The sequence below is a fragment of the Puma concolor genome, chromosome B1, assembly GCF_028749965.1.
Source record: "Puma concolor isolate L17-30 chromosome B1, mPumCon1.1.hap2, whole genome shotgun sequence".
NCBI classification, from domain to species: Eukaryota; Metazoa; Chordata; class Mammalia; order Carnivora; family Felidae; genus Puma; species Puma concolor.
The window spans coordinates 132,739,232-132,761,454 of record NC_141670.1 but is presented as its reverse complement, the minus strand read 5'-3'; the positions used below and the strand labels follow the sequence as shown (position 1 = coordinate 132,761,454).

The following is a 22,223-nucleotide window of genomic DNA, read 5'->3' as shown; positions in this document are numbered from 1 at the left end:
TATAATAAAAGATGAAGAGGGTATTATATCATAATTATGGGATCTATCCAACAATAAGATCTAACAGTAAATATTAATACCCCAAACTTGGAAAACCCAAATATATAAATCAATTAACACCATAAAGAAACTCACTGATAATCATACAATAATAGTAGGGGACTTTAACACCCCACTTACAACAATGGACAGGTCATTTAAGCAGAAAATCAACAAGGAGACATGGCTTTGAATGATACACAGGACTGGATGGACTTCACAGATATATTCAGAATATTTCATCCTAAAGCAGAAGAATACACATTCTTTTTGAGTGCACATGGGACATTCTCCAGAATAGATTGCATACTGGTCATGAATCAGCCCTCAACAAGTACAAAAAGATCAAAATTAAAGCATGCATATTTTCATATCACAATGCTATGAAACTTGAAGTCAACCAAAAAAAAAAAAAAATTGGAACGCACTCAAGTACACAGAGGTTAAAGAACATCCTATTGAAGAATGAATGGGTTATTCAGGAAATTAAAGAAGAAATTTTTAAAAAATACATGGAAGCAAATGAAAATGAAAACACAACAGTCCAAAACCTTTGTGATGCAGCAAAGACAGTCCTAAGAGGAAAGTATATTGCAATTCAGGTCTATCTCAAGAAGCAAGAAAGGTCTCAAATACACAATCTAATCTTATAACTAAAGGAGCTAGAAGAGGAAAGGCAAATAAAGCCCAGCCAGCAGAGGAAGGCAAATAATAGAGACTACAGCAGAAATAAATGATATAGAAACAAACAAACAAAAAGAACAGATCAATGAAACTAAGAGCTGATTCTTTCAAAGAATTGACAAAATTGATAATCCCCTATACAGACTTATCAAAAAGAAAAGAGAAAGGACCTAAATAGATAAAACCGTGAATGAAAGGGGAGAGATCACAACCATTACCACAGAAATACAAACAATTATAAGAGAATACTATGAAAAATTATATGCCAACAATCTGGGCAATCGGGAAGAAATAGACAAATTCCTAAAAATTCACAAACTACCAAAACTGAAACAGGAAGAAATTGAAAATTTGAAGAGACTCATAACCAGCAAAGAAATTGATCAATAGTAAAAAAAAAAAAAAAAAATCTCCCAACACAAGAGTTCTGGCTCAAGTGGTTTCCCAGGGGAATTCTATCCAACATTTAAAAAAGAGTTAATACCAATTCTCCTCAAACTGTTCCAAAAAATAAAAATGGATGGAAAGCTTCCAAACTCATTCTATGAAGCCAGTATCACCTTGATTCCAAAACCAGATAAAGACCCCACTAAAAAGGAGAATTACAGGCCAATATCCCAGATGAACATGGATGTAAAAATTCTTAATAAAATACTAGCAAAATCAAATTCATCGGTGCATTAAAAGAATTATTCACCATGATCAATTACAATTTATTCCCAGACTACAGGGCTGGTTAAATATTCACAAATCAATCAACGTGATACACCACATTAATAAAATAAAAGATAAGAACCATATGATCCTGTCAATAGATGCAGAAAAAACATTTGACAAAATTCAGCATCCATTCTTGGTAAAAACCTTCAATAAAGTAGGGATAGATGGAACACACCTCAACATCATAAAGGCCATATATGAAAGACCTACACCCAATATCCTCAATAGGGAAAAACTGAGAGCCTCTCCCTTACTGTAAGAACCAAGACAAGGATGTCCACTCTCACCATTACTATTTAACATAGCACTGGAAGTCTTAGCCTCAGCAATTAGACAAAATAAAGAAAGAAAAGAAAGAAAGGCATCCAAATCAGCATGGAAGAAGTAAAACTTTAATTATTTGCAGACAACATGATACTCTATGTGGAAAATTCAAAAGACTACACAAAAGTTTGCTAGAAGTAATAGATGAATTCAGCAAAGTTTCAGGATATACAATCAACATGCAGAAATTGGTTGCATTTCTATACACTAATAACAAAGCAGCAGAAAAAGAAATCAAGGAATTGATCCCATTTGCAATGCATGAAAAACAATAGAACACTTATAAAAGAAACTGCAGGGGAGACAAAGAAATGGAAAAGAATTCCATGCTCATTGATTAGAAGAACAAGCATTTTTAAAATGTCTATGCTACCTTAGGCAATCTACACATTTAATGCAATCCCTATCAAAATATACACTTTGCATAGAACTAAAACTAACAGTCATAAAATTTGTATGGAACCACAAAAGATCTCGAATAGGCAAAGCAATCCTGAAAAAGAAAAATGAAACTGGAGGCAACCCAATTCTGGATGTCAAGCTATATTAAAAGCTGTAGTCATCAAGACAGTATGCTACTGGCACAAGAACAGACACATGGATCAGTGGAACAAAACAGAAAAACACAGAAATGAACCCATAACTATATGGTCAACTAATCTTCAACAAAGCAAGAAAAAGTATCTAATGGAAAAAAAGACAGTCTCTTCAACAAATGGATTTGGAAAAACTGGACAGCGAAATGCCGAAGAATGAAACTGGACCACTTTCTTACACCATACGCAAAAATAAATTCAAAATGGATGAAAGATCTAAATGTGAGACAGGAAACCATCAAAATCTTAGAGAAGAACAGAGGCAGCAATTATTTTTTTTTAACGTTTATTCATTCTTGAGAGACAGGCAGAGACAGAATGCAAGTGGGGTATGGGCAGAGAGACAGAGAGGGGAGACACAGAATCTGAAGCAGGCTCCAGGCTCCAAGCTCTCAGCACAGAGCCCAATGCTGGGCTGGAACTCACAAACCATGAGATCATGACCTGAGGCAAAGTCCTGTGCTTAACCGAGTGAGCCACCCAGGTGCCCTGAGGCAGCAATCTTTTTGACCTCAACCAGAATCACTTCTTAGTAAGAAGACATGTTGTTGAAAACAAGGGAAACAAAAGCAAAAATGAACTATTGGGACTTCATCAAGATAAAAAGCTTCTACACAGTGAAGGAAACAATCAACAAAACTAAAACTCAGTCTATAGAATGGGAAAAGATATTTACAAATGACATATCAGATAAAGGATTAGTATGCAAAATCTATAAAGAACTTATCAAACTCAATACCCAAAAAACAAATAACCCAGTTAAGAAAATGGGCAGAAGACATGAATAGACACTTTTTCAAAGAAGACATCCAGATGGCTAACAGGTACATGAAAAGATTCTCAACATCATGCATCATCAGGGAAATACAAATCAAAACCCCAATGAGATACCACCTCACACCTGTCAGAATGGTTAAAATTAACAACACAAGAAACAACAGGTGTTGGCAAGGATGTGGAGAAAGAGCAACCCTCTTGCACTGTTGTTAGGAATGCAAACTGATGCAGCCACTCTGGAGAAAAATATGGGGTTCCTCAAAAAAACTAAAATAGACCTACTCTAGGATCCATTGATTGCACTATTAGATATTTACCCAAAGGATACAAAACTACAGATTCAATGAGATACATGCACCCCACTGTTTACAGCAGCATTATCAATGATAGCCAAACTATGGATAGTGCTCAAATGTCCATTGACTGATGAATGGATAAAGAAGATTTGGTATATATACACAATGGAATATTAGCCATCAAAAAAATGAAATCCTGCCATTTGCAACTACATGGATGGAGTTAGAATGTATTGTGATAAGCAAAATAAGTCAATCAGAGAAAGACAAATACCATATGATTTCACTCATGTGGCAATTAAGATACAAAACAGATGAACTTCTAGAAAGAGGAGGACAAAAAAGAAAAGAGAGGGGAACAAACCACACGAGACTCTTAATGATAGAGAACTGAGGGTTGATGAAGTGGAGATGTGGAGATGGGCTAGATAGGTGATGGGTATCAAGGAAGGCATTTGTTGTGATGAGCACTGGGTGTCGCATATAAGTGATGAATCACTGAATTCTATGCCTGAAACCAATATTGCACTGTATGTCAACTAAAATTTAAATAAAAAACACCGTATTTAATAAAATAATTTTCCAATGCAGTGTTCAGCAAACACTTTCTGTAGAGGTTAAGCAAGTACAAATATTAGTTTGTGTGGACAACGTAGTGTCTCTGTAGCTTTTTCTTTTTTTTTTTAAACAATGCTTTACAAATGTAAAAACCATTTCTAGTTTTCAAGTTGTCTTCACAAAACATTCCGGATTTGGCCAACTTATCCCTCTAGAGAGTAAATAGTTTTCAATAAAAACAAATGTAACGAAAATCTGAGAGGGACAGATTTTTGATACTGCTTATTAGAAAGACCCAACTTGAACTCCTGAAGTTTACTTTCAGAGTTGTATGTATATAAAGTTTTACCTCAGAAGGCATTTCGTATGCCTCATTGTCAGGATCAACAGGCATATCTTCCAGAATTCCTTCCTGTGGGCCTCCTTCTTCATTCTAAATGAGAAGCACAAGGGAATATGATGAGGTACCATTTTTTACTTTTTAAAAATTAAGCACACTTTGAAAATATCTTATATACCAAATGGTAAGAATGTTGTAAAAATGGCACTCCTTAATATTACTGCTGGCATTCTAAACTACGCAATACCTTTGCAGAAACATTATGGTGGTGTATTATTAACCTAAAAATGTACAGAATTTTTTCCCAAGTAATTCACTACCCAGGAAATAGTCCAAAGCTATAGTCCAAATATGTTTTTTTTTACTGGATCAATGACAGCAGTGAAAAAATGATAGTATATTCATGATATAATGTTTAGAAAGATACAAAATTGTATATATTATAGACATCACCAGTGTATAATTCAGATACAAAGCTAAAAAGATAAAGAAAACCCAACAAAATATTAAAAGTACGTTTTATTGGGTAGTTATGTTTTTACTTTTTTGTAAGTTAACTCATATAACCATTTGTAATGTGAAAGTATACATATTTTATAATTTATTTTTAAGTGTTGGCAAAGAAATTGTTTTCTGAAGTTTCAAAACTGAAACCATACATATATATATATATATATATATACACACACACACACACACATACATATATACATACATACACACACACACACACACACACACACACACACACCAAACACATCCTCAAATTTACCACATCTCTCTCTTTAGAAACAAGATGCCATAAAACTCAGCTTGAACTTATGTCTCTACTAGTATCCTTCATTAATACCTTTTGTTGTTTTGCATTGATTCCAGGAAAGTGATTATAAAAAGATAAAGTTCACTGAAAGTTGAAAAAGCAGAGGGGGCAATGGGAGCCTAAAACGGACTTACTCGAAGAGATCAAATAGTCCCTCAGCCAATGTAGGTTATGTTTAAAAATATGTCTTGTGCAAATAATAGTTCTTCCTATTTTTATCAGTGACTGACAGGAAGGCAGAAGGAAAAAAGAAATGGATGCCCACGAGAAAAGGTCAAACTATAGCTCATGCCTACATTAGCAGGGCTGAGGAGTTTATATATCATCTTCTCCTGCCCTCCCTTTTTATACACCAAAAAGCCCATTTATTTTTTAAATGTTGGGGCGCCTGGGTGGCGCAGTCCGTTGAGCGTCCGACTTCAGCCAGGTCACGATCTCGCGGTCCGTGAGTTGGAGCCCCGCGTCGGCTCTGGGCTGATAGCTCAGAGCCTGGAGCCTGTTTCCGATTTTGTGTCTCCCTCTCTCTCTGCCCCTCCCCCGTTCATGCTCTGTCTCTCTCTGTCCCAAAAATAAAAATAAAAACGTTGAAAAAAAAAATTAAAAAAAAAATAAATAAATGTGGAATAAAGATATTGTTTCTATAGTGTTTCACCTGTTAGCACAAACCAAGAATACAGGTTCTATTGAATAGTGGTTAGCTATGAGGTCTGTAGCATCACAAGCCTTGAGTTCAAATCTTAGCTTTTCTAGATTCTAGATTCTTTTATTGAAATATAATTAACATATAGTGTTATATTAGTTTCAGGTGTACAACATAATGATTCAACAATTCTATACATTATTCAGTGCTTACTATGACGAGTGTAATCACCATCTGTGACCAAACAAGGTTATAAACTCACTGACTATATGCCCTATGCTATACTTTTCATCTCGGTGACATATTCATTTTATAAATGGAAGTTTGTGCCTCTAAATCCCCTTTACCTATTTCATCCATTGCCCCGCCCACCTCTCCTCTGGCAACCACCTATTCTCTGAATTTCAGAGACTGTCTCTTTGTTCATTTTTTTTTGTTTCTTAGACTCCCCATTTGAGTGAAATCATATGGTATTTGTTTTTCTTGTCTGATTTAATTAACTCAGCCTTATACCCTCTAGATCAATATTGTTGCAAATGGAAACATTTCATTCTTTTTCATGGGTAATATATCATTGTGTGTATGTACATACACCACACCTTCTTTATACATTCATTTTTTCCCACGGACACTTAGGTTGCTTCCATATATTGGCTGTTGTAAATAATGCTGCAGTAAACATAGCAGTGCACACATCTTTTTATGCACTAGTTTTAGTGTTGTTATTTTCCTTGGGTAAATACTCAGCTGTGGAAATACTGGGTCATATGGTATTTCTATTTTTAATTTTTTGATAAAACTCCATATTATTTTCCAGAATGGCTACAGCAATTTTCATTTCCATCAACAGTGCACAAGCGTTCTTTTTTCTCCACATCCTCACCACACTTGTTATTTCTTGTCTTTTGGATTCTAGCCATTCTGATAGGTGTCAGGTAATAAATATTATGGTTTTGATTTGCATTTCTTTGATGATTACTGATGTTGAGCATCTTTTCACATGTCTGTTGGCCATCTGTATGTCTTCTCTGGAAAATGTCTACTCAGGTTCTTTGCGCATTTTTTTGATTGTATTGTTTTAGTTTTAGTTTTTTTTTATATTGTATAAGATATTTATATATTTTGGATATTAACCGCTACTGGATATAGCATTTGCAAATATCTTCTCCCATTCAGTAGGCTCCTTTTTTTTTTTTTTTTTTAATGTTTATTTATTCTTGAGAGAGAGAGAGACAGAGGGAAACACAGAATTTGAAGCAGGCTCCAGACTCCAAGCTGTCAGCACAGAGCCTGATGTGGGGCTCGAACTCACAAACTGTGTGAGCAAAGTCAAATGCTTAACCCACGGAGCCACCCAGGTGTCCCAGTTTTATTGACTATGGTTTCCTTCGCTGTGCAAAAGCATTTTATTTTGGTGTAGTCTCAAAAGTTTTTTTTTTGGCTTCAGTGCCGTTGCCTAAGGAGACATATCTAAAAAAAGTGTTTCTACAACTGATGTCAAGGAAATTATTGCCTATGTTTCTTCTAGCAGTTTTATGGTTTCAGGTCTCACATTTAGGTTTTTAATTGATTTGAGTTGATTTTTGTGTATAGTATAAGTGGTCCAGTTTCATAATGTTGCATATAGTTATCCAGTTTTCCCAATACCATTTATTGAAGACTTTTTTCCACTACATACTCTTGTGTCCTTTGTAGTAGATTAACTGACCATATAAGCATGGGCTTATTTCTGGGTGCTTTATTCTCTTTGCTTTATCCATGTGTCTATTTTTGTACCAGTACCATACTGTTTTGTTACCACAGCTTTGTAGTATATCTTGAAATCTGGGATTGTGATACCTCCAGCTTTATTCTTCCTCAAGATTGCTTTGGCTGTTTGGGGTCTTTTGTAGATCTATACGAATTTAAAAATTATTTGTTCTAGTCCTGTGAAAAATGCCATTGGTATTTTGACAAGGATTGTATTGAATCTATAGATGGCTTTGGGTATTATGGACACTTTAACAATACTAATTCTTCTATGAGTTCTTTCCATTTATTTGTGTCATCTTCAGTTTTCTTCATCAATGTTTTATAGCTTTCAAAGTATAGGTTTTTCTCCTTGGTTAAGTTTATTCCTAAGTATTTAATCCTGTTTAGTGTGATTGCAAATGGGACTTTTTTCTTAATTTCTCTTTCTGCTGCTTTGTTATTAGTGTATAGAAATGCAACAGATTTCTGTACATTAATTTTATATCCTGCAAATTTACTGAATTTATTTATCAGTTTTAGTAGTTTTTTGGTAGAGTCTTTAGGGTGTTCTATATATAGCATCATGTCATCTGCAAATGGTGAAAGTTTTACTTCTTCCCTATAAATTTGTATGCTTTTTATTTTTCTTGTCTGATTACTGCAGCTAGGACTTACAGTACCATGTTGAATAGAAGTGGTGGATGGACATCCTTGTCTTGTTCTTAATTTTAGGAAAAAAGCTTTTGTTTTTTCTCCATTGAATATGATATTATCTGAGGGTTTTCATATATATTCTTTATTATGTTGAAGTATGTTCTCCCTAGACCAACTTTGTTGAGGATTTTTATCATGAGTGGATGTTGTACTTTGTCAATTATTTTTTTTTTTTTGCATCTATTGAGATAATCATATGGTTTTATCCTTCCTCTTGTTAATGTGATGTATTATACTGGTTGATTTGCAAATAGTGAACACTTTTATTCCTGGAATAAATTCCAATTTATTGCGGTGAATGATTTTTTAATGTATTATCAAATTTGTTTTGCTAATATTTTATTGAGGATGTTATGTCTATGTTCATCATATATATTGGCCTGTAGTTTTCTTTTTTTTTTTTTTCCAGTGTCTTTCTCTCGTTTTGATATCAGAGTAATTTTGGCTTCATGGAATGAATTTGGAAGTTTTTCCTTTTCTCCTTCTTCTTCCTCCTCCCCCTTCCTTCTGCCCTTCTTCTCCCTCCTCCCCCTCTTCAATGCTCTCTACCATCCCCCTTCTCCCCCTTCCCCCTCTTTCTCTTCTTTTTCTTTTGAACACTTTCAGAAAAATGGTTGTTAACTCTTTAAATGTTTGGTAGAATTCACCCATGAATCCATCTTATCCTGATTTTTGGTTGAGAGTTTTTGATTACTGATCCAAGTTCATTGCTAGTAATTCAAATTTTGTATTTCTTCTTGATTCCATTTTGGAAGGTTATATTTTTCTAGATATTTGTCTACTACTTTTAGATTTTCCAGTTTGGCATATAATTTTTTATAATATTTACCTATGATTTTTTTTTTGTATTGCTGTGGTGTTATTTCTCTTTCATTTCTAATTTTATTTGAGTTCTCTCTTTTTTCAATATTGTTGATCTTTACAAAGAGCCATATCTTTGTTTCATTGATCTTTACTATTGTTTAATCTCTATTTCATTTATTTCTGCTCTAATCTTTATTATTCCATTCCTTCTATTCACTTTGGGTTCTTCCTTTTATAGGCCCTTCTGGTATAAGATTGGTGTTGTTTATTTCATATTTTTCTTGTTGAAAGTAGGCTTATATTGCCATAAACTTTTGTCTTCAAATTTCTTTTGCTGCATCAAAAGATTTTGGACTATTGTGTTTTCATTTTTATTTTTTTCTGTTTATTTTTCCTCTTTGATCTTGGTAGGCCCATTCATTGTTTAGTAGCATGTTGTTTAGCCTCTGTGTGTTTGTGTTCTTTCCATAATTTTTCTTGTAATTGATTTCTAGTTTCATACCATTATAGTCAGAAAAGATACATGAAATAATTCCTTTCTTCTTGAATTCATTGAGATGTTTTTTTGTGGCCTAACATGTGATCATAATGGAGAATGGTTCATGAGCACTTGAATAGAATGCGTTTTCTTCTGTTTTTAGATAGAATATATTTATATATATCTTGTCTAATCTGTTGCTCAAAATCACTTTTTCCTTCTTGACTATCTTTCTGGATGATCTATCCCCTGATGTAAATGAAATGTTAAAATCCCCTATTATTACTGCATTGCTGTCAATCTCTCCTTTTATGTCTGTTAATAGCTGCTTTACATATGTAGGTGCCTCCATGTGTAGTGAATAGATATTTACAATTGTTTTATCCTCTGTCCTTTATATAGTGCCTTTCTTTGTCTCTTGCTAGTCTTTGTTTTAAAGTTTATTTTGTTTGAGAAGTGCTACTGCCCCAGGTTTTTTTTTTTTTTTTTTTACATTTACATTTTCACGGTAAATGTTTTTCCATTCCTTGACCTTCAATTTTCATGTATCTTTACTTCTGAAGTAAGTATCTTATAGACAGCATATAGATGGGTCTTATTTTCTATCTATTCAGTGACCCTGTGTCTTTTCATTGGAGTATTTAGTCCATTTGCATTTAAAGTAATTATTGATAGGTGTGTACTTACCGCCATTTTGTAATTTGTTTTATGGTTGTTTTTGTCATCCTTCTCTGTTCCTTTCTTCTTCTCTTGCTCTCTTCCCTTTGGGTATGATGGCTTTCTTTAGTGTTATGCTTGGTTTCCTTTCTCTTTTGTGTGATGCCTGGTTTCCTTTCTCTTTTTTGTGTATTTATTATAAGTTCATTATTTGTGATTACCATTAAGTTCATATATAACATCTTATGTGTATAGTAGGCTATATTAAGTTGATGGTCAGCTAAGTTGAACTCATTCTAAAAGCACTAAATTTTTACATCATGGACTCCCCAGTTTATATGTATGTAATATATTTTATATCCTTTTGTTTGTGAATCCCTTGACTGATTTTTGTAAATATAATTGATTTAACTGTTTTGGTGTTTTAATCTCCATTCTGGTTTTATAAATAATCTACTCCCTTTATTATATGTTTGCATTTACTTATGAATATTTTTCTTCCATAACTTTCATTTTTCAGTTATGGCTTTTTCTTTCCATTAAAAGAATTCCTTTTAATGTTTCTTAGAAGATTGGGTTAGTGATGATGAACTCCTTCAACTTTTTTTGTCTGGGAATCTCTTTATCTCTTCTTCCATACTGAATGATAACCTTGCTAGATAGAGTATTATTAGTTGCATGTTTCTTTCTTTTAGCACTTTGGATATATCATGACACTCTCCTGGCCTACAAAATTTCTGCTGAAAAATCAGCTGATAGTCTTATGTAGGTTCTTTTGTATATAATTGTTTTCTCTTGCTGCTTTTAAAATTATCTGTTTATCACTATTTTCTTGTCATTTTAATATTTTGCCTCAGTGTGGACCTCCTTGGTGACGGTAGTCATTCTTTGTGTTCCTGGATCTGAATGTCTCTTTCCCAGATTAGGAAAGTTTTCAGCTATTATTTTCTCAAATAATTTTTATCCCCTCTTTATTCTCCTTCTGATATCCCTATAATGCAAATGTTATTAGACTTGAAGTTGCTGAGTTTCCTCAACCTATTCTCATTTTTAATTTTTCTTTTTGCTGTTTAGCTTGCTTTCCCTTACCTTGTTTTCCAGATCACTGATTCATTTTTCTGTATCTTCTAATCTTCTATTGATTCCCTCTAGTGTATTTTTTAAATTTCAGTTATTGAGTTCTTCATCTCTACCTGGTTCTTTTTTTATATTTCTGATTTGTTTGTTGTTTTTTTTGATGGTCTCAATGAGATTCTCTACTCTTTTTTTCAAGTCCAGTGAGTTTCTTTATTATCATTACTTAGAATTCTCTATTAGGCATATTGCTTATCTCTATTTCATTTAGCTAGTTTGCTGTGCTTCTGTCTTGGTCTTTTGTGATATATCCCTCTGCTCATTTTGTCTCACTCTCTGTTTGTTTCAATGTATTAGGATGGTCAGCTATGTCTCTTGGTCTTGGAAGTAGTGGCCTTATGAAGAAGTCCTGTGATGCCCTGTAGCACAATGTCTCCTGGTCACCAGAACTAGGCATTTCAGGGGTGTCTCCTATGTGGGCTGCGTGTGTACTCTCCTGTCGTGGCTGAGCTGCATTTGCCTTCAGTCAAGTCAGCTGTAATGACCCAGTTTTCCCACTGTGGATGCAATAATCAGTATTTGGTTGCTGTGCTGTTGAAAGGTCTGTCTGAGGATGCTACAGGCTTTTAGGTAGGGCATGTCAGCAGGCAGGTTTGCTGTCTGCTCTCAGTCTGTCTGCCACAGGTGCACATGCACCAAACTGCAAAATGCTCTCCCTGTGGAGCCCCTGAGAGGCTTTCAATGGTGGGCAAGGTTGTCAGTCAAACCCAATGTCTGCATCCAGTATGTCTGCAGGGCTGCAGATGAACCAAAAGCAAAGCACTATCCCTGCACAGCCAGCTAAAAGACTCAGATGCAGGAACTGTGAGTTTACGGGTATATATGTTTTTTTCTTCTCCTCATGCCAGGGAAAGAATCACTTTGCAATGGCAACAGCCTTTGGTGGGGCTGCTTACAGGGTGTGTTGGGGCAGGAGCTGCTTTGGAGGGATGCCCTGTTGACACAGGTGAGTTGCATAGGGTGAATCTGCAGGGGAATGTGGGCACTTGGCACATGGTGCTAGCAAGAGAGGTGGGATGTGTTCACATTGATTCTGGCAAGTGTCCAGCTATCTAGTCTTGCAAGGAGGAAGATAAGTGGTATCTTCTGGCACTTTTGTTCTTGGATAATTCTCCTGAAGATCTCTGTCCCTTCAGTACGTGTTCTGAGATTAGTAAATAACTCTCCTTCATAATATATAACAGTTTTTTGGTTTGTTGTCTGTTTGTTTTTTAACTGTGCTTCTATGTTTTTACTCCCATTGGTTATTTACCATGCTGGTTCTTTAAGGACAGGGACTCAGTATCTTATCACCCTCTAGCTCTCCCAGAACTATGTCTACTGATTTTAAAAGTGCCTGGAATTAAGCTCTGCTGATAGCAAAAGCTCACTAAGGTAAGCCCTGCTGGTTTCCAAAGCCAAATGTTATGAGGGACTCATCTTCTCAGTGATGATCCCCCCATTCTTCTATCTGTGATGTCTCTCCCATTTGTGATTGGTCTCATTGGGGGGTTTGGTTCCCAATTATGTGTCTGCCTTCTACACTATTCCATGTGGCCTCTGCTTTATGATTAACTATGGAAGGTTTGTTGTACCAGATAACATATGTAGCTGTTATATTGGTGTGTCCATGGGACCAGGTGAATTTAGGAACTTACTACTCTGCCATATCTTCCTGATATCTCAGATTCTAGATCTTTTGTGATGTTGAGCAAGTTTCTTAAGTTTTTCTAAGCACCAAATAGACAGTGAAAAAATGGGGCAATAATACCTTTTTTAACAGGGAAGAGCAAATGACATCATTAATCCACTACTGGTATTTAGGTAACTTTTAGTGATAGTTAAGTATGAGGAAAATAAGGCAAACCTGTTGTTAAAAAGAAAACCACAGGCGCCAAGTAGAACCACTTATGTTAAGGACCCATGTCAGTAAACCAAGTCTTAATACCTAACCTAATTGCAGTTTTAGCACCTCCAAGAATATAAACGTTAACCATCCAAACTAATTTTGGTCAACACTAGAGGTAATCTGCTATTAGACCATTTCTGTTCCCTTTAAGAGGGTGATCTTGCTTAAACAATGTTTTTTTTTTTTTTCTTCTCCTGCCATTCCCTCTCTGCCTTTAAAAAACTTTCCTTTTCTGCAGCTTATGGAACTCCTTTCCATTTGCCTAATTCATGAAACATTGAGTAAAGCCAGTTAGATCTCCAAATTTACTTAGTTGAATTTTGTTTTATAACAAATTTTGTGGCAGTATTGACAACTGACATAAACTTCTGACAACGTTCTGAGATAAGAAACAGAAGCCAAATGCCTCACCAACACTTTTGACTTCATTGTCTTTTTCACCATTTCTGAGGGCCATTGGTGATTCCTCTGAGTTTGATCTCTGTTCTTTTTGCATCTAGCTCCTAATCTAATTTCCTTTACAGTGTAGACCGACAGGAGGATCACTAACAGAACGCTAGTCCTTAGCTCTTGTTTCAGTCTGCAATTTCAGTTTGGAATCCTTTCCCAGTTACAGTCCACAGTCTCCATTAATGGAGTCTGCTGGTTTAGTCCACATTGGGAAATGCTGTTGATGTGTATAGGAACTTCTATTGGCAAGTTCACAGTAACTTCTGAAACCTGGCCCTGGGTTCTATCCTCAGATTCCACATTAAGAACTGCTGGTGGCAGTTACATTTGGAATTAGTCCAGAGTCCCCATTCTCTGAGGTCTGCTAGTTCAATCCTTTTTGCTTCCTGCTGGTGTCCACAGTTTTGTTTCCTTGGTAACTATTGGTTCCTGTTAATGTGCACATGAGATAAAAACTAATTGCTAAACGGAATCTTGGACACCAAAAACCTGCAAAAATTGGTGGGCATGGGTTGAACATTTAAGAGATGTTAGTGTGCACACCACCTAATACAAAGACTACCGCATTAGTATAAGTTGGTTACACAGTGGGTTAGATACTAGGTAAGCCATTGACTTTAAGAACGTTTCTGTGCAACAAGGTACACTGTAAAACATGCACGATTCCCAACCCACCTGCATATCCCTTTTAGATAACAGCTTGGCTCTGAGAAACCCAAAGACTTGGCATCCTTTTCTAAACAGTCAAGCACACCACCTTCTAGCACACCTGCTTATTTCTAAAAACTATGGTCCCAGAATGTGTGAATATCTACAGAAATGGCAAAATTTTATTTAAAACAATAAAATTACAATGGCCACTATGAGGAATGTTCCAATTAGATAAGATCATTTAAAAAGTGTACTTAAAAGTAAAACCTTCAAAATTCCAAAAATAGCTTCACTGAAAATTTCATAGCAAAAAACAATAAAAGAATAAAAAGATGCAAAAAGTAATGCAAAAGACTGTAAGACTCAGACAATTCTTACTACTTCCCTCTATCCTCTTTTAGTTCAATACTCATCCTATTCCTCTCTCTAAATTGCCTTACATGAGCATAAGCAGAAGTCTATCAAGTTAATGACCTTACAGGCACTCCCATATCTACCTTAGAATGAGGGCCCCCTGTGAGTTTTGCATTATCATACTCATCTCATGGCTAAACATTTTTAAACAATAAGGTTTCTTTTTTTTTTTTTTCCAACGTTTTTTATTTATTTTTGGGACAGAGAGAGACAGAGCATGAACGGGGGAGGGGCAGAGAGAGAGGGAGACACAGAATCGGAAACAGGCTCCAGGCTCTGAGCCATCAGCCCAGAGCCTGACGCGGGGCTCGAACTCACGGATTGCGAGATCGTGACCTGGCTGAAGTCGGACGCTTAACCCACTGCGCCACCCAGGCGCCCCAAACAATAAGGTTTCTGATTATATGTTTATGTGTTTCTATTATAGAATGTGATATTTTCTACCTCTGGATGGTACTACTAACATTTGTAAAGAGCTCTGTTTAATTGGCCTAAATATAAGTGCTTATAACTTAAGAATTTTTTAGAAAAATCTCAGAAATATAATAGAAACTAAAGGAACTGCTTGTCAATTTCACCAGACCTGGGAAAAGTTTTAGTATTAAAGGTAATTTCAGTTTGCTCATTGATTATAATAAACATATCTTAGACTTATCAACACAGACTATAATACTTAGACTTTTTTATTCTGCCTAGGCTTACTATTCAAACAGGTTCACACTATGTTGCAAAATTTTTCAGAGGAAAAAAAAATTAGAATAGAGCTGATTTGTCTAATGTTCCAAATCTAAACATAATTAAGAAGCAAACTGAATAGGCATAAATTAAATTAAAAAGTTTAGGTGACATTTTAAGATCATTTCCCTAAATCTTTTTGATAACCTTAAACTTTAAAGTTTTGCTAAGTGATGAGTTAAGTTAAATTCATTAAGTATCAAAATTATTTCCAAGTAAAATACTGACACATTAATCACTGAGCATAGGCTTATTCACTTTTACAGAGGAATCAAAAATGTTTGCACCTATTAGTAAACATGTTTTATACCACACTGATAAATTTTCTGTGAATAAAGCAGAAACCATAAAAAGTATAAGTTAATTTTTCTTAGGAAAAATTAGGAAAATTTTGGTCTGTTCAAATTTTCTATTTCTTCTGGATTCAGTTTTGGTAGGTTATATGTTTATAGGCATTTATCCATTTCTCTAGGATGTCCAATTTTTTGGCATATAATTTTTGATAACATACTTTTATAATACTTTGTATTTCTGTGGTATAGGTTGTTATTTCCCCTCTTTAATTTCTGGTTTGGTTTGAGTCCTCCCTCTTTTTTTTTTTTTTTTTTTTCCATGATAAGTCTTGCTAGAGGTTTATCTATTTTGTTGATCTTTTCAAAGAACCAGATCCAAGTTTCATTGATCTCTTCTATTTTTTAGTTTCTATTTGGTTCATTTCTGCTCTAATCTTTATTATTTTCTTTCTTCTATTGGTTTGGGGTTTTGTGTGTTCTTTCTCTAGCTCTTTTAGTTGTAAGAGTAGGAGACAGTAATTTGAACAGACCAATTACTAGCAATGAAATTGAATCAGTGATCAAAATACTTCCAACAAAGATCCAGGACCAGACAGCTTCACAGGAAAATTCTACCAAACAAACATTTACAGAAGCCTTTTACCTATTCTTTTCTCAAAGTATTAAAAAAAAATAGAAGATTAAAAAAAGCTTCCTAACTCATTTTATGAGACCAGCATTACTCTGATACCAAAACCAGATAAGGACACACACAAAAAGAAAACTACAGGCCAATATATCTCACAACAATCCTCAACAAAATACTAGCAAGCTGAATCTAACAATACATTAAAAAATTATACACCACGATGAAGTAGGGTTTATTCCTGGAATGCAAGGGTGTTTCAATATTCACAAGTCAATCAACATGATGTATTATATGGTTTTTATCCTTTGTCTTGTTGATATAATCATTATAATAGCATCAGAAAAAACATGTGGCAAAGTACAACATCCATTCATTACAAAAACCCTCAACAAAGTAGGTTTAGAAGGAAGATAACATAATAAACGTCTATATGAAAAATCCACAGCTAACATCACCTTCAAAGGGGGAAAAGTCAGTGCTTTTCCCTTAAGGTCAAGAACAAGACAAGGATGTCCACTGTCATCACTTTTATTCAACATAGTACTAGAAGTCCTAGAGACAGCAATCAGACAACAAAAAGAAACAAAAAGCATCCAAATTGTAAGGAAAAAGTAAAACTTTCACTGCAGGTAACATAATACTCTATACAGAAAACCTAAAAGGCTCCACCAAAAAACTGCTAGAACTAATAAATTAATTCAGTGAAGTCACAGGAAACAAAATCAATCTACAGAAATCTGTTGCATTTCTATACACCAATAATGAAGCGGCAGAAAAATTAAGAAAATAATCTCATTTACAATTGTACCAAAAACAATAATATACCTAAGAACAAACCTAACCAAAGAGGTAAAAGACCTGTACTCTGAAAACTATAAAACACTGATGGGGCACCTGGGTGGCTCAATCAGTAAAACATCCAACTCTTGATTTGGGCTCAGGTCACGATCTCATGGTTCGTGAGATTGAGCCCCATGTGGGCTCCACGCTGACAGAACACAGCCTGCTTGGGATTCTCTATCTCCCTGTCTCTCTGCCCCTCCCACACTTGCACTGGTTCAAAGTAAATAAAACAAACAAACAAGCAAAAAACATTAATGAAAAAAATTGAAGATGACACAAAGAAATGGAAAGACACTCCATGCCCATGGGTTGGAAGAACAAATATTGTTAAAATGTCTATACTACCCAAAGTAATCTATGGATTTAATGCAATCCCTATCAAAATATCAGCAGCATTTTTCACAAAACTAGAACAATCCTAAAATTTGTATAGAACCACAAAAGTCCTTACATAGCCAAAGCAATTTTGAAAAAGAAAAGTTGGAGGCATTATATTTCTAGACTTCAAGTTATATTACAAAGCTGCAGTAATCAAAATAGTATGCTACTGGCACAAAAATAGACACACAGATGCATACAACAGCAAACCCAGAAAGAATCTCACAACTAAATGATCAATTAATCATTGACAAAGCAGGGAAGAATATCCAGTGTGAAAAAGACAGTCACTTCAATAAATGGTGTTGGGAAAACTGGACAGCAACATGTAAAAGAATGAAACTGGGTCAATTTCTCTTACCGTATTCAAAAATAAGCTCAAAATAGATTAAAGACCAGGCACCTGGGTGGCTCAGTCTGTTGAGCATCCCACTTCGGCTCAGGTCATGATCTCACGGTTCATGAGTTCGAGCCCTGCATTGGGCTCTGTGCCTGACAGCTCAGAGCCTGGAGCCTGCCTCAGATTCTGTTGTCTCCCTCTCTCTCTGCTCTTCCCCCTCTCATGTTCTCTGTCTCTCAAAAACAAATAAACATTAAAAAATTCAAAATAGATTAAAGACCTATATGTGAGACCTGAAATCATAAAAATCCTAGAAGAGACACAGGCAGTAATTTCACTGACATCGTCCAGATCAGCTTTTTTTTTCTAAATAATTCCCCTAAGACAAGGGAAACAAAAGCAAAAATAAACTATTGGGACTACATCAAAATAAAAAGCTTCTGCACAGCAAAGAAAACAATCAACAAAACTCAAAGGCAACCTACAGAAAAGGAGAAGATATTTGCAAAAGACGTATCTGATAAAGGGTTAGTATCCCAAATATATGAAGAATTTATACAACTCACTACCCAAAGAACAAATAATCCAATTGAAAAATGGGCAGAAGACGTGAACAGACATTTCTCCAAAGAAGACATACAGATACATGAAAAGATGCTCATGATCAGTTATCATTAGGGAAATGCAAATCAAAGGTACAATGAAATATTGCCTTACACCTATCTGAATGGCTAAAATTGACAACACAAAAAACAACAGGTGTTGGCAAGGATGTGGAGAAAAAGGAACCCTTTCACTGATGGTGGGAATGTAAACTGGTGTAGCCACTGTGGAAAACGGTATAGAGGTCCCTCAAAAAGGTAAAAATGGACCTATCTTTTGATCCAGCAATCACACTACTGGGTATTTACCCAAAGAATACAAGAACACTAATTCAAAGGGATACATGCATCCCTATGTTCATTGCAGCCTTATTTACAATAGCCAAGATATGGAAATAACCCAAGTGTCCATCAATAGATGATGAATGGATAAAGAATAAGTGATATATATATATATATATATATATATATATATATATATATTATATAAATATATCAAATATATATGTATCTTATATGTAAATATATACATGATACATATATATATGTATATATATCCACACACATACATACATAATGAATATTATTCAGCCACAAAAAAGAATGAAATCTTGCCATCTGCAAGGACATGGATGGAGCTAGAATATAATATGCTATGTGAAATAAGTCAGAGAAAGACAAATACCATATGATTTCACTCATATGTGGAATGTATGAAACAAATGAGCAAAGGGAAAAAAGAGAGAGAGAGAGACAAACAAAAAAACAGACTTAACTCTAGAGAACAAACTGATGGTTACCAGACTGGAGGGTCCTGGGGGGGGAGGGGTGAATAGGTGATGGGGGTTATGGAATGAATTTGCTGATCTGAGAACTGGGTGATTACAATAAAACCTTAAAAAAAAATTCATGTTATCCCTTCTGGTCCAAATTTAGACCTATTAGGTTTTTATTCTTTCCCTCCCAGGCCTAAGTATTTTCTTTGTACTTTTCTCATTTTACATCTTAAGAAATGGTTTGAGTTTCTGCCTGCCTGGGACATTCAGATTGTCAGTTCTTTTTTTGGCTATCTATGGGAGTAATTCCAGATATCGAAAAATTGTATCTTTTACACCTTTTTTGAGGATTCCTCTTGGGTGCATGAAGTTGTTTGATATTGCCAGAAATATTTACTGTTTGTCCTAGCTAAAACCTGAGAAGATATTCGAAAAGACTTAACTGTATAATCAGGAATTTGGCCAAATTGGAAACTGATATTCAGAACCTGATATAAAACTTTTAGGCCTTCTCAGCTAAGCTCAAAGTACCCAGAGGAAAAGAAGACATTTTCATAGGTGGATGGGTGTGTCAGTCTTTTGATATCATTACACAGCAACCCAATTCTTTAAGGAATTAAAAAAAAAAAAGCTGTTCTTATTTTATGAATTTAGTCTTGGCAGGATCAGAAGTGATTACAGAAGCAATTCAAAGATCACCAATCTTTTTTGCCCATCCCACAACCTATTTATCTCAAAATATGTATAAATATTGTAAAAATCCTGGCGTTGAGAGAGTAAGTCATTCTAGAAAGTGGTTGCATTTTTTTTTTTTTCCTATGCTATTGAACTGTAAATGTTCAGTGTGCTGCCTGGTCTTTTCCAGGAAATTAGTCCATCTCTTTAAAATGCAAATTTCAGAGAGGTAATTTTTATCAAGAAAAAACAAGGGCTAAAGCCATTTAGAACTTGACTTGCCAAGGACAAATACAAATCTTTAAAAAAATTTTTTTTAATGTTGATTTATTTTGACAGAGACAACACACACAAGCGTGAGTGGGGAAGGGCAGAGAGAGAGGGGGACAGAAGATCAGAAGCTGGCTCTGACAGCAGAGCCCGATGAAGGGCTCAAACTCATGAACCATGAGATCATGACCTGAGCCACAGTTGGACGCTTAACCTACTGAGCCACCCAGGTGTCCCCAAATACAAATCTTAATTGTCTCCTCCACAAATATTAAAGGAAACTTTAGCTATCTAGACCAATAACCTTAAATTCAGTACAAAAAAGTAGTTTTATTAGAGCATAGAAAACAAAACTCCCGGAGACTACTATGAAAGACTATGTGAAGCATACCGTGTATACACCAGAAAGTCAACAAGTGGTAAATACCTCCTTTGTGGCACAGGCTGCCCTAGATATCAGAAGCAAACTCCAGAAGTTGGAGGGCTTTGCCGGGATGATTATCACTCAGCTGATAGTGATCACCAATAAAGTTTTTATGAACAGAGAAGCCGCAGCCGAAAGAGAAGTGAACAGAAGACTAAAAAAGAAGGCCACCCTTCTCGCAGCAGCACTAAAAGAAACAGACACTGCAAAGATGGGAAGACCCCAACCACAAAAATGAGGGAAGCCCAGAGCCCCCTTAGCAAAGGACCAATGTGCATAGTGCAAAGAGAAGGGACACTGGAAGAATGAATGTCAGAATCGGAAGGGGCCCTCAAAACCCAGCCGATATCAGGAGGAACGCTGAGAAGGGGACCTTATTGGTCTGGCCAAGAGAGAATCAGACTGAAGGGGACACTGACTCTCTCTCCCTGTTCCTCTGCCTAATAATGTGAAGGATTCTCCCTCCTTTCCCAGGTTAATAGCTATAATTGGGGCCAACTGTGGTTAGTCTGCCTCGGGATGGGGACTTTAAAGAATGTTCCCAAGCGGTTGCTGAAACTCCATTTGTTTCAGGGAAATTCCTGGTCTTCTTTGGCCTGATGTGGATATTCCACTTTGGTGGAAAAACATGGTGGCTGCTCCTCTGAGTTAAGGTTTTAAATTAGGTTTTCCTCCTCTGCCTTCCCCTCCCCCTGCTGTTTCTGCATCAACGTAGGTGTGGTCTTCATAGCTGGTTCCTATACCCTCCTCAGTGCCTGAGGCACCATTGGCTCCTCCTCCCATCCTCAAGGTCAAGGAGTAAAGTACACCCCCCTTGGATAACTAGGTCTTTTCCAAATAGAATGAATTGCTAAAGCTTTGATTACTGAACATAGGTTTGTGTTTTTAACTTCTTACTGCAGAGAAATTAAGGCTATTTGGATCTATTGGAAAACATGCTTTGTACTTAATTGGTTCATAAATTTACCATCTAAAAAAATTCTGGTGTAAACACCTCTCAGTTGGTTACTAAGTCCTCAATTGGAGACTAAGGTTTCCTAAGAGTTAAAATTCGCTAAGTGTATTTAAGACTGATGGAAATACGGAAAGCAACCCTGTATATAGGAAAGTAGGAAGTATGTAAGAAAGATATAAGGGATAGAAATTTGTTTTTGTTGATGGTAGAAGAAAATAATTTTGTCCTAAATGAGCTGGTTATTTGGAGAGAAATGGCTTTGGGACAAAGTTTGAAGGCAACGGAAAGTTGTAGAAGGTTCATGAAGGGAAATCTTTGGAAAGGAATTTTATGTGTGCTCAGGATGGACTGAGGTTGAGATGAATGGAAGTTTAAAAGTACACTGGTATAAGGTTGAAATTCTGCTTTTCTCTCTGTTCAAATGACAAAGTTTTCTTGGACTGTTGATCTGCTCTTGATAAGACAATGCAAACAAAGGTTTGTCTTCCGGGAAAACCAAAGTTTTAGGTTTCATCTTTATCAGGTCTTTGATTATGTTAAAGGAGATAGGTTTTGGTAACAACTATATAATGCTATACATTCACCTTTA

The 22,223-nt window shown here is 35.5% G+C and overlaps 1 protein-coding gene across 4 annotated transcripts in view; it reads right to left on the bottom strand.

The window, feature by feature from the left end:
- SNCA (synuclein alpha) overlaps positions 1–22,223 on the bottom strand; it is a 159,064-nt gene that overhangs the window by 5,589 nt on the left and 131,252 nt on the right. For all 4 annotated transcript variants that reach the window (XM_025922000.2, XM_025921998.2, XM_025921999.2 and 1 more), the window contains exon 5: positions 4,344–4,427. In XM_025922000.2, coding sequence (XP_025777785.1) covers positions 4,344–4,427 — 84 coding nt within the window. The remainder of the gene's footprint in view (positions 1–4,343; positions 4,428–22,223) is intronic.